The sequence below is a fragment of the Pituophis catenifer genome, unplaced genomic scaffold (genome assembly GCF_029215685.1).
Source record: "Pituophis catenifer annectens isolate HBS135680 unplaced genomic scaffold, rPitCat1.0.hap2 SCAF_2, whole genome shotgun sequence".
NCBI classification, from domain to species: Eukaryota; Metazoa; Chordata; class Lepidosauria; order Squamata; family Colubridae; genus Pituophis; species Pituophis catenifer.
In genome coordinates, this window is record NW_027256882.1 from 272,821,476 (window position 1) to 272,835,484 (window position 14,009).

The window sequence follows — 14,009 nt, forward strand, 5'->3', positions numbered from 1 at the left end:
TGTCAACAATGTAAACAAGGTACTATATAAACCATTCGCTTCATGTTGAGGCTGGGCAGAATTTTGTATTCTCCTGTTGTGAGGTAAATAAAGTTTAACTTGTCATTAAGAATGCAGTTCTCCACTCACTAAAGGGTTTGAGGAATTTTCCCCAATAGTGGAAAGGTCAATCTATATATATCCTCTTTAACTGTCAAGGACTGGGCCAAGACATTGTGAAGCCTGAAATAAAGGAAATGCAGGGTTGTTGTTTTTTTGCATCTGATGTTTAAAAGCCAATTGAACTGAGTTTTTAATTGTAAGAAATTTTAGATTTTAATTTAGTAAAGGAGTGATGCAATATTTGAAGGAAATATTATACATGAAAAAATGGCACATACAGTACTCAAATGCAAGAGGTAATTATTTCCCTAGTAAAAATATTTGTTTTGGTATACAATGCTGATCTCTTGGTGGATGCAGAATGTTCAAAAAGCTCTTAGTTTTAAATCAATAAACTCAGTTTACTACCAAGTTTAAGAGAACTACCGGTAGTTTGGTCTAGTGCCATGATGGCGAACCTGTGGCACGTGTTCCACAGGTGGCACGCGAAGCCATATCTGTGGGCACGCGAACGTTGCCCTAGCTCAGCTCCAGCGCACATGCATGCACCGGTCAGCTGATTTTCAGGCCGTTCCCGGCCTTTGGAGGGCCTCCGAGGGAGAGGCCATTTTCGCCCTCCCCAGGCTCCAAGAAAGCCTCTGGAGCCTGGGGAGGGCAAAAAATGGCCCATCAGGAAACAGGCCGTTTCCAGCTTCCAGAGGGCCTCCAGGGGGTGGGGGAGGCCGTTTTCGCCCTCCCCAGGCTCCAAGAAAGCCTTTGGAGCCTGGGGAGGTGAAAAATGGGCCTACCAGGCCCATTGGTAACTTTTTTGCCATCGCGTGCCACAAGCTGGGGGAGTATGAGGGGTTTGTGTGCGCATGCGCAGGGGGCAGGGCGCAGGAGGAATTAAATTATGGGTGTGGGTACACGCGCAACCCCGTGCTCCCCCTGCTTTTGGCACGCAATGGCAAAAAGGTTAGCTATCACTGGTCTGGTGTTTAGCAGACTGAGTTCCACCCTAGGCATAAAAACTAGCTGCATGATTTTGGCCCATTCACTCTCAACTCACAATAGGCTTGGGTGAAAAGCCAGGAGGTCAATTCTTGTCACAATCTAAGGATTAATATTCAATACGTATTTTTGGACCCTGCACTTGTGAAAAAAAGCTAGGAAGAAAATAAACCAGAAGATTATATTAAGGCCCTGAATGCTCCAAAAATGAAAATGGTAGATTCACCCAATCTTCAAACAATTTCAACTGGGATAGTCATCAGCAGCAGGCTTTCACAGGCAAGAGGGAAGTGAGTTTCCTTAGGGCAGAGGGTCTCAACCTTCCTAATGCCGCGACCCTTTAATAGTTCCTCATGTTGTGGTGACCCCCAACCATAAAATTATTCCTAAGACCATTGAAAATATGTTTTCCGATGGTCTTAGGTGACCCCTGTGAAAGGGTCATTCGACCCCCAGGTTGAGAACCACTGCCTTAGGGAAAGGTAGACTGTAGGGTTACACAGGCCAAGGGGGAACAAGTTGGAACAGTCAGCTAAAGCATCTCCCTGCTTTGAGTACATACAGCTTGAGCATTTTTTCCTAAACTGTCTAGGATGCCTGAACTACAACACAAATCTGGCACATGTGGTAATGCTACCCATCCCAGATAGATGACAGAGAAACTTTTGTAATGCCGTGCTGAATGGAATATGAAAATATGAGTCTATATATGAGAAAAGGAATTTTTTAATGTAAAAATTAACAACTGCTTAACTACTTTAACATTACCAATGGAAAGCCAAATGGGTTGCCAGACACAGGAAGACATATAGATGATCCTACACAAAAGGTGCCAGGCTCTGAACAGCTGACTAGCAATGGACAATCATGAATAAGATTTGTACCCCACACGGTATCTGCCGGGATTCACTAGATAAATGTATACAATAAATGTATACTGTATGAAAGGGGTAGAGTATCCTCCCCTCAGTGCAACTACAGGGTCCCACGTCAAACTATAGATCATATCATAACTGGCTGTAAGCTGATGACATATACTGGTCCAATTTGATTTCTTTCAGATAAACAATGCTGTACTTCAGTGATTAGATGGCCTAGATCGGGGTGTCAAACTCGCATTGTCATGGCATCGCCATGTGACCTTTTGTGACTTTTTCCCCTTCGCTAAACCGGGCGTGGAGTTTGACCGCCCTGGCCTAGACATTGGTATCTGAATATAGATCTTTTTAACATTCATTTTTACTGTGTTTTTAATTTAAGTAAAATGTTAATATGTACTGTAAATTCATGTATATTATGCCATAAGCTAAATAAATATGTAAAAATTAACACTTGGTGCCCACTAAAATCTACACTCTATTTGAGAAAATAACCAGGCAGTCAGAAAATTTTGCAGAATAGATATTTTGTTCACTTTATTATTTTATTTAAATAATTCTCTCCTGTTACATAATATAAACACAATTCTAACGTTGGCAATTGTAATTTGCATTTTCTTAGAAATTGTTTGCGTATCTTCAAATTAAAATAATATATTAAAACAAGACAAAGGCTACAGCTTTAAGGCAGCATTAAACAATCCAAGGCTATCTTCACTGATGCTCCTCTTCTTGGTCACATTTGCATGCAGGCTGTACACAGAAATGTATAGCACCAACGCAATGAAATTTAAGGTCCCAAAACAAATCTTGCTAAAACAGAGCTGCCCTGTTGTGGCTCAAGTTTCCTTATACAGCAGAATAATCTACTGATGTTTCACTATTTTTTGCTAAACAGCTAAAAAAGGACAGAATTAAAAAAGAGAAACACTGAACATCATCTAGCTGAGTGCTTTTTCTGAAAAGTCCTACTAAAACAAATGGAATTTCATTAAAAACATTTATTTTCTCTTGATTCATGGATCTGGAAGCTCAAACTGGATTTAGTTCACTGTTCTAAGTTGATATTCCACATAGAGGAAGCTCAACATACTGAGACAGGAGGTAGCTAAATGGGTATAATTTTCATTTGCTATTAAATTAAGAGGTCATAAGCCCAACGATAAAAATCAGGATTTATAAACAGTCAAGTTGGGCTAAGTTTAACTCACTTCATAGTAAGCTGTTTTGCCCAGATGTTAAGGCTTTCTAACACAGTTACAGCTATTTATTTTGCCTCTGTCACTACAGATGCTTGCTACATCATTATGCAAACATGACAAATTCATTTCATTTAGTTAAACATATGAGTTTCACTCAAGTGCACTAAACATATTCAAGACTGCACTGGAAGCCACTAAAAAAATCTATTTACCACTATACTGAAGCTTCAACAGTTGTCTTATTTAAAGGAAAAGGAAGACCAGTCATCTGAATTTTGTGTGTGAGATTGTGTACCTGGGTGTGTTTCTCAAAGCTGACTCGTTTAACACATCGGTCCAAATAAATTATGAATTTAAAAGGTATTTCCAAGAGTCTGAAATTTCATTTTATACTCACAGCAAATATTTGACAGTTTCTGTAAATGCATTAAAACGCACTATAAATGTATCAAAATGCATTTCAAAAAGTGGCCATCTACATCTTCATGACTACCAACATCATTGTCATTTGTGTTTAGAATAATGTAAATAGATGCTCATAAAATAACGTAGAAAATAAGGAAGATGGCTTTGACAGAGAAACCATTACTTAAGCAAAAGGGATTGAAGCTTTTTTTTTTTTTTAAGTTCAGAACAAGAAGATAACATTCAAAAGTGGCTCAGGCAGATGCCTCCCTAATTCACTGAAGTATAAGAAGGAAGAGGAGGTACAGCACAACCAGATACACATGATTCTGTTATTACAGCCAATTTCAATAAAAAGTAGTCTTCCTGCGGAGCTGATTTCCAGGTCTACGTAGTGGGGCTGACCAATATCCAGTTCAGTGTCAGGGTTCCTTATCGAGAAAACCCCAATTCGATATTCAGATTGATTAGCAAATTGTTCACCGGGAATCATTAACAAATTCTGGAGCCACAGAACTTTTAACGGTTGTTTCCCTTATATCTTCTGTCACATAAAATAGACAGATTCTCCAAATTCCTGAGTCTCATTGTGTTAAATTGTGGTTGCCAAAGGAAAATTCCTCTAAAATAGACTGCATGATTGCTCGAGAATGTTCACTTCAGTGTTTCAATGCTTTGCTTTTTTTGATTTTCCTGCTCTTTTGTAAAAAAAAAATTCACTGCATTTCTGGACCTTAATGTTCCTCTTTTTTTTTTTTTTTTAAGATCTTCATTTCAAGAACACTTCCTAACCTTTATCTTTTAACGGTGACACATAACACTTTTTAGTTTATTTTTGTTTTTTGTTCAAACTGGCCAAACAGTACATTTTAATATTTAATTCGGGCATAACTCCCTCATTTTGGCCTGCAGACCATCACAAGTCTTCTTAGCATCCCCTAGAAGCATGGCAGTGTTGGGCTTGTAAAAGATGGGATTGTCCACTGCTGCATATCCAACACCCAGAGATCTCTTCATAACAATCACCTGAAACAAAGACTTTTGTGTTATATATACAGCATCTTTACAGGCATTCATATAATCAACATTAGGAAAGAGATGAATGAGTATATTAGGTTTGTAGAAGTCTGTTATTTGTTTATTAAATTTATATGCCATCCATATAGCTGATCTGACTCGGGGGTGTCTTACAATGCCATAAAAACATAAATATTAAAAAGCTTAAAATTAACAACAATTAAACAAAGGTTAAAAATCAAGAAGACTCAGGCTCAGCCTTAACCCAGACAAGATCGAGTGGCTGTGGGTATTGCCTCCTAAAGACTATGTTGATTGTCCATCCTTGGTTCGGTGGGGGGGGGGGGAGAGAGAAATTGTCCCCCTCAGAACGGGCTCGCAATTTGGGAGTCCTCCTAGACTCACAGCTAAGATTAGAGCAACATCGGTCAGCTGTGGCTAGGGGGATCTTTGCACAGGTTTGCCTGGTGCACCAATTGCGATCCTACTTGGATCAGGAGGCTCTCCTCACAGTCATTCACGCCCTTGTCACCTCACGGTTAGATTATTGTAACGCGCCCTACATGGGGCTACCCTTGAAAAGTGTTCGAAGACTACAGTTGGTCCAGAACGCAGCTGCGTGAGCTGTCGTGGGTGCACCTAGGTACACCCACATTACACCAATTCTCCGCGAGCTGCACTGGCTCCCTATTGGTCTCCGGTCACAATTCAAGGTGTTGGTTATTACCTTTAAAACCCTACATGGCTTAGGGCCAGGTTATCTTCGAGACCACTTTCTGCCGCATAGCTCCCAGCAACCGGTAAGATCCCACAGAGTTGGTCTCCTCCGGGTCTCGTCAGCTAAACAATGTCGGCTGGCAGGCCCGTGGGGGAGGGCCTTCTCTGTGGCTGCCCCAGCTCTCTGGAACCAGTTACCTCCTGAGGTCCTGACCATCCCCACCCTATTGGCCTTCCGAAAAGCAGTGAAGATCTGGCTTTTACGGCAGGCCTGGGGCCGTTGATCTCGCTCTTGTGATCTGGCGAGATCCGGCCATGAATGGCGTGAATGAGTTTTTAATGTTTTTAATTTTTAAATGTTTTTTACAATGATTTTTTAAAATGTATTGTGAGCCGCCCTAAGTCTTTGGAGAGGGGTGGCATATAAATTGAATTAATAATTAAATTATTAAATTAAATTAAATTAAATTAAATTAAATTATTAATTAAATTAAATTAAATTAAATTAAATTAAATTAAATTAAATTAAATTAAATTAAATTAAATTAAATTAAGTAAGACAAAATGGTGCGGGGGTGGGCTTTTATCCTTCTATCACTCGACCAACCATCTCCAGTGTAGTATACCCCATCAGAGCCCCAGACCAAGTGGTAAAGTCAGGTTTTAAGGCCCTTCCAAAAGGCCAGAAGGGTGGAGGCAGATCTCACTTCCAGTGGCAAGGTGTTCCAGAGGTGGAGCCATGGCACAGACCACACTAGCTGAAGTTTCTATGGTTCCCTCAGCCATTCTGTTTTAACAGGGTTCAGCAAAAGCCTTGCTGTCCCCTTCAGCCTCCAGGCACCGCAAAATGGCAGCACGACAAAATTTGGGTTGCCCAGGATGGAAATGTAAGAATTGAGTAACATCAGCATACTGAAGATACCTCATCCAGTGGTATTGGATAATCTCAGCCAGCCGCTTCATGTAGATGTTAAGAAGCAGAGACAGTACCATGCTAGTGGTATGCCACAAAGGAGTGGCTATGGGCTGGATCTTTCATCTTCAGACTTTTATAGTGCTTCAATTATTTTAACTCTGCCTTTGATTGATTTATAGACATCTTATATACTGTTTTTGGCTGACTGTTGTTAGCCACCCAGGGTTCATAGGTAAGATGGCATTGGGCAGCTATATGCATTTTCTTAAATAAACAAATTTACACAGCTAATGTAAACTTTATCAAATGTAACTCAAATGATATACACAGATAATTTAATTATATCACACAATTACATATACCCTGTTTCCCCCAAAATAAGACATCCCCTGTTAATAAGCCCAATCGGGCTTTTGAGCATCTGGTAATAAGGCCAAGCACTTATTTCAGGGTTCAAAAAAATATAAGACAGGGTCTTATTTTCGGGGAAACACAGTAGTATACTGTAAGTGGGGTAGATTCAATGGTGGGCTGCTGCCGGTTCGGATGAACCGGTAGTTCCGACCAGCAGCTGGACCCGCCCACCAGCCCTGGCGCTATCACGTCCTATATAATTGCCGGTTTTTCGATGCTGCACACATGCGCAGAAGGCACGCACGCTCGCTCGCTCACATTTTCGGTTCCAGGCAAACCAATTGTTACAGTATGTGACGCCCACCTCTGGGTAGATTTAATTCTTTTACAAAACTAAGGATAGGACAGGCAATCCATAGGTTTTATAGGAAAGCTATTCCAATCCCTTGTTCAATTTAGAATCCACTAAATCAACAATAATAGGAGGCATCCAATATTTTAAAAAAATATATAAAACCCAACAAGAGAGAACCCATCACTGTTCTAGGAAGACCGTTTCACTGTTTTAACAGTTCTTATCATCAAGAAATTCCTCATAATAATCACCATGCATTTACCTTTCTTTTCATTTCAACCCACTGTACCCTGTCCTGTTCCTAGTTTTTTTAGATATTTGTAAATGACTACCAGATCTTCTTTCAGCCTTTTCTTTTATAAGCTAGTCCCTGACTCCTTTAAAATTTCCTCTAGGTGGTTGGCTTTCAAACTCTTTATCATTGTGGTAACTTCCTCTGAACCTACTCCAGCTTCAAGTCCTAGAACTAAATACAGGTGTGACCTAACCAGCACAAAGCACCATTATCTGCCATAATCTGGGCACCATCCTTTCCTTAATACAGCCCAAGATTTTCTTGATCTTTTTACCTGCTGCATCATAGCAACTTTTTCACCATAGGGAGTTCCCTGAAATTTTATTCTTCTGATATTTATCCTTCCCTTTCTTTACAATGAGTCTTAAGCGGCTACATTTTTCCAAAATCTTCAAAAATATATTATTTCTTCAAAACACCATAGAAAGGACTCTAATCGTTATGTAACGTAATTTCTAAGGTTTATCTATGAAATTGTGGTGGTAGGGGATATACAGAGCTCTAGTTAATAATTACTGGCCCTCAGACTTTTTAAAAAGCAAAAAATAAGGGAAAATCATCAATTACAACTAAGGAAAGCTAAAAGCTTTCTTAAAAATAATTGTGATGGTATCCCTTTTTTCCCCCCTATCAAAAAAAAAAAGTTCTTCAAAGATTGAATAATCTCAAGACGATATGGGATTCTTGACCAATGTATCAGAGAATGCAGCTGACAATATAATTGCTTTACCCCAGAAAAATCATGGTTTTAACTGTACTTTTAGTATACCCACCAGCCCACTAAAAATAGTGGGGTGGGAAAAAAGGGGTGCTAATGGCATTGCCTCCAGTGGACAGTTCTCAAATAATTGTGTTCTTTTCCTTATCATCTTAGGTAGGTACTCATCTACATTCATTAGCATTTTAATTTAAGATGTTTAAAGAAAAATAGAAGAGCTGTGGGATATTAGCAGATTTCTGAATATGTAAATGACCTTAAAGAAATCAATAAGGCATGGGATTTCTATTACAATATTTTGTCACTCACCTGCTTTGCCTTCCAAACTTCAAGAACAGGCATTCCAGCAATGATAGAATTTGGATCTTCTTGGGCAGCTGAATTAACTGTGTCATTAGCTCCAATGACAAGGACCAGATCCGTTTCTGCAATAAAAATAGAAGGAAAAAACACATATTCATTAATGAATAGAACTCCAGTTATTATTAGGAACAAATTCTGGGTTAGATTTCTCTTACTCTGAAGCCCCTCACCCCACTAAGAACTATAAATGGGCAAGAATGGCACTCCCCAGGGGGGGTTCTAAATTTTTTTACTACCGGTTCTGTGGGCGTGGCTTATTTTGTGGGCATGGCTTGTGGGGGTAATATGACTGGGTGGGCGTGGCCACATTTTTTTTTTTTTACTTTTAAAAGCATTTTTTCTACAACCTTAAGAGGTTGCAGAAAAAAATGCTCTTAAAAGCCTCTGACGATCAGGCAATTCAGCTGGGATCGTCAGAGGCTTTTAAAGGCATTTTTTTTCTACAACCTCTTCGGCTGAAGAGGTTGTAGGGAAAAAATGGTTTTAAAAGCCTCTGACGATCCCAGCTGAGCCGCACGATCATCAGAGGTTTTTTTTTTTTTTACTTTTAAAAGCACTTTTTCGTGCAAAGAGGTTGTAGAAAAAATGCTTTTAAAAGTATTAAAAAAAAGCCTCTGATGAGGTGGGTGGGGTAAGCGAGCGGCAACTGGGCTGGGGACCGGTTCGGGGGCGTGGCCAGCCAATGTTATTACCGGTTCTCCGAACTACAAATTTTTACTACCGGTTCTTGCGAACTGGGAGCAACCCACCACTGACACTCCCTAAAATTTGTTGTTTCTTCAAGTTTCAAAACTGTATAAAGAATGGCTGTTTTAGTAGTGAGTACTACCTTCAAACTACTATTATTTAGGTTAGTAGTTGGGGTGTACAAAAGCAAACTCATCAGTTGATTTAAACTGTTCCAAGTAAAACTGCCTCTTGCAAATTGACTCATGGTGATTTTGTCAATGCCAAAGATGTTCAAGTGGTGCTCCAGAAGTCTTGAGATTGAATTCAAGGTCCCTATTAGTATATTTTGGTTGGTCACACAGCCAGATATTTAGACTGGATTTGGCATTCTATCAGTTGAGTCCTTCCCAAAACCTGGGATAGGCAGATAGCAATAGCAATAGCAGACTTATATAACCGCTTCACTGTGCTTTACAGACCTCTCTAAGTGGTTTATAGCGTCAGCATATTGCCTCCAACAATCTGGGTCCTCATTTTACTGACCTCGGAAGGATGGAAGGATGAGTCAACTATGAGCCGATGAGAATCGAACTGCTAGCAGTCGGCAGAGTTAGCCTGCAATACTGCATTCTAACCACTGCGCCACCATGGCTCTTAAAAGATGTTGTTTAATGGTGCTAAAAGTAGCATCTCAGGATGTAAGCTGTTCCAAGTAAAGCTGTCTTTTGGAATTATTATTACTTATTATATACACTATCTAGTATGTTTAGAAAAAAACAAATCATTTAAAGTAAAAATGCAACAAAGTTATCATCTTTCTCTCACCTGGAAAATCTTCATTAATTTCATCCATTTCTAGAACAATGTCATATGGTACACCAGCTTCTGCAAGCAGTACATTCAGTTGTCCAGGCATACGACCTGCCACAGGATGAATACCAAACCTAAGATGGTGAAAGACATTGTAAGTGTGTTAGCGATTTTGTTACTCATTAGCACAGCAAATTTTCACAGTATAAATTCACAGTTTATAGAGATGGAAGGCTAAGCTTGAGAAAATAATTTATTCAATGTCACATCCAAGTAGAGTTCAATAATTCAATATAGTTACCAAAGATCTAATTGATCATACTTTTCAATTCTCTCTTTCTTTTTTTTTCTCCCTCTTTCTGACCAACTTACCTTCCTAGTTGTCCTGGATTCATTTGGCCTTTAAATGGTATACAGAAGGACATAATCCAAAAACTGTGCAAGATTACACCAAATATTAAATCTGATGAAGCTTAAATTCGATTAATAGAAACAAGTAATATTATTCTTAATGAACTCAGTATACCTTTTCTTGTTGTATAAAGAATTATATTTTAAAAAAGGCTTTTGAAGGAGTTCAGACCAATATATCTAAGGCTTTGGGGGTTTTGTGTAGCCTTTGGAGCTATAGGCTATATATCTTTTGGTTAGCAGAATATATAATATCATATTAGAATAAATATTGGAATCGAGAATGAGTTATTTGGGAAAAGCTTTTTATAACAAAACAAGCTTCCGAGTTGTTTCAAATACAGACAGTTCTTGATTTACAACTGTTCATTCAGCGATTGTTTGAAATTATAATGAGGTGGAACAAAGGAACTTATGACACGTCACATGGTCACATTAACAAAATTAGCAATCAGCCTGGCCTTACAACTGACCACAAGAATGCTGCAGCCAGCTTCTCCCGCTTATCTTCCCAAATATCCCACCCCTTTGGGTCTCTTGGGCCTACCCCCTCACCCAACTGAGTCCCTATAGGCCTTGGGCTTGCTTCCCATTCCAATGGATCTCCATGCCCCTATCACATCTCGCTTCATTTACCTTTTTTGGAGATCGTCTTTGGGAAAAAGAAGCTGCTGATCTGCCAAGCAGATTTCCTATATACAGAGGCTGCATGCCGCCATCTTGGAAGTGGTTGCCACTTTGAAAGTAGCTTTGATTCTCGCATTCTTCCATATAGGAAGACCACATGGTAAAGTGGCCATTTTTTGTTCCTGAAGGCTATCTTTGAAAAAGGTTAGTGGGTCAAGGGAGGAGGATGTGGGATCCAGTGGGTCAGGAAGTATACCCAAGGTCTCTGGGGACACAAGCCAGGTGAGAGGTAGGCCCAAGAGTGTGGGGTCCAGTGGAGCAGGAAGTGAAGCATGGAGTGACTCACAGGTTGGGGGAGACCCAGGGCTGGCCACCTATGAGCTGGGGGAGGTGCTGCAGTATGGGCCAGGGCTTTTGCCAGGTCTCCCAGGACCGACCCCATTTTCTGAGGCCCCCACGCTCTGCTTAATGACCACAAGGAGAAAAGCAGATATTATGGTCATTAAGTAAGTTGATCACATGGATGTCTCACTTAATGACCACAATTTACAACCATAATGGGCAGACTGCATTATAGTCACAGGCTGAGCCCTACCTCTATGAGAATTTTCTGTTTTCTAATTGTTCATGACCTTGTTAAATGAATGGCTTATGTTATGTTTCCAACTGAGATCCCTTTTCAGTTTCAATGTACAGATGCTGCAACTATCTTCATAAGCACTTAGACTTTGAATGGAGTAAAACAGCCAGTAAGAAGATGGGCATTTTGCTTACAAAAAAAAAAAAAAACATTTGAAAACTGCACCGAGAGCCATGAGAGAGAGAAAGGCCGAGGTGGGGGGAGAGGAAATATCTGCTATCATTCTACCGAAGACCAGATGTAGAATCAGATATACAACAGCGGAACAAATAGGGCAAAATATTAAGAAGCTTAAAGTTTCAGCCAGCCACTAAGTAACTCAAGCCATGTGAAACAATTCCGATTCTTTCCAAAAAAAGTGAAGTACAAGAGTTTTCAGAATTTCTGCACTGAAATATATTAGAATTCAGGCAACTCATAACATTATATATTTAAACAGTTTTTAATTATGGTGCATATTTGGATTTTATACACTATTAGCGATTCTGAAAGCAACATACTCTTTCTTGAAATCATGCCAAATATTTTGAAAGAATATACACATCTGCAAATTGAGAGCTATCGAGCTTTCAAAAGTAACTGCATTTTTTTTCAGGGCACAGGAGTTTTTGTTTACTTGAACTATTGAAGTTCAGCCAAGAGAAACCTAGTGAGTCCAATAAAGATGTTCCTTAACAATAGGTCATTGGCAAGCTTCTAATTCAGGCTTCCACACTAGTCTTGAGATACAAGGAGATTGTCAGTATCATCTGTAACAGTGTCATCTATAATAGATTATATTTCATTCAGATTTGCATCTATTATCAAGGACCCGATCATGTCCTTAAAAGATTTAAGATGTAATTGTGCCATCAAGGTGGTGTCAACTCTTAGTAGCCACATAGATCTCCAAATTGATTTGTCCCCAATCTCACTCTTCAGGTCTTTCAATATTGCACCAATGACCAATGTAATCAAGTCTATCCACCTTGCTGCTATCATTCTTTTATCTTTCTTAGCATGAAAGATTTCTCAAGAGAGCTAGTTGATTTCTCAACTCTTTACATAATGTGTCCAAAGTAGGATTATTTGAGTTATTTTTTTATTATTTATTGGTTCGATTTATATGCCTCCCTTTTCCGGAGACTCAGGGCGGCTTACAATGCATTAAGCAATAGCCTTCATATTTTTGTATATACCTGCTTAGTAGGACTTTCCTCCCCCACCCAAGCGGTGTTCTTTTTTATACAAAGTCAGCTTATTGCCCCCACAAACCGGGTTCTCATTTTACCTACCTCGAAAGGATGGAAGGCTGAGTCAACCTTGAGCCTGGTGAGATTTGAACTTGCAGTAATTGCAGGCAGTTGGTGTTACTTAACAGTGCTTTAGTCTGCTACGTCACCAAGGCTCTTTCAGTTCAGTTATTTGTGCCTCAAGTGTTAACTCCAGTGGTGGGTTTCAAATTTTTTTTATTACCGGTTCTGTGGGCATGGCTTGGTGGGCCTGGCAGGGGAAGGATACTGTAAAATCTCCATTCCCTCCGCACTCCAGGGGAAGGTTACTGCAAAATCCCCATTTCCTCCCAATTAGCTGGGACTCGGGAGGCAGAAAATAGATGGGAGCAGGGCCAGTCAGAGGTGGTATTTACTGGTTCTCTGAACTACTCAAAATTTCTGCTACCAGTTCTCCAGAACTGGTCAGAATCTGCTGAAACCCACCTCTGGTTAACTCCGAGTGTATTTGTTCAATGATCCATTTGTTTCTTTTCTTAGCTGTATTATTATTGTTCTTAGCAGTCTTCCCAACATCAAAAAGGGTCAATATTGCTTCTTCGAAAGATCCACTTCCACTTTTGAAGAGTGTCACTACTGCCTTTCACAATTCTGTTCTCTGCACTGTAGATTACAAATACCTCAACTCTTTTATTTCCCTTTAAAGCAAGGCTGGAAAAACTGAAATCACATCATCACATGTGGCCCCTGGAACATCCTTTTTTTCCTTCATGCCAGTCCCTTCTAACCACTTATGTCAAACTTTGGCAGCAAGATTTCCTATCAAATTGAGGCTAGAAACACACAAAGCCTGAAAAGGTGTTACATCATTTGATCAATCATTTCCAACAAAAGCCCAAATAATAATAATAATAATAAAGCTTAAATTAAAATTGTCCTTGATAAGACTACCTATCCATTCTTTACAATGGCTTGACTTCGAAGTCATGTGTTCCAGATAAGCTTTGCATGGATAGTATGTTCTTAGGGGATTTTTTTATACACATTGTATTCCTGATGAAGCATAAAAAGAGTGTTTCCAGGAAAACTGACAACAGAGTTCAAACACAGAATGGAAAGAGAAAGTGCATTCTGGGATGATCAGGAGCATGACCGTATATGATGCAATGAACTTATAAAACTCTTCATAAAGCTCAAAAATGTTATGGGGGAAAAAAACCCCCTAGACACCAAGCAGATGTAGCTTACTAGCATCACTTGTGTCTCCAGAAATTTGGCAAAAGCCACAACAGTTATTTGCACATGGATTATTAATGAAATTATAGCAAA

General features: G+C 39.6%; 1 protein-coding gene across 1 annotated transcript in view; it reads right to left on the reverse strand.

Moving 5' to 3' along the window:
• Nucleotides 1-2,500: 2,500 nt before the first annotated feature.
• NNT (nicotinamide nucleotide transhydrogenase) overlaps nt 2,501-14,009 on the reverse strand; it is a 68,875-nt gene continuing 57,366 nt past the window's right edge. The window contains exons 19-21 of the mRNA XM_070938887.1: nt 9,807-9,925; nt 8,259-8,374; nt 2,501-4,603 (exon numbers count right to left, since the gene is read on the reverse strand). Coding sequence (XP_070794988.1) covers nt 4,454-4,603; nt 8,259-8,374; nt 9,807-9,925 — 385 coding nt within the window. The 3' untranslated portion in view covers nt 2,501-4,453. The remainder of the gene's footprint in view (nt 4,604-8,258; nt 8,375-9,806; nt 9,926-14,009) is intronic.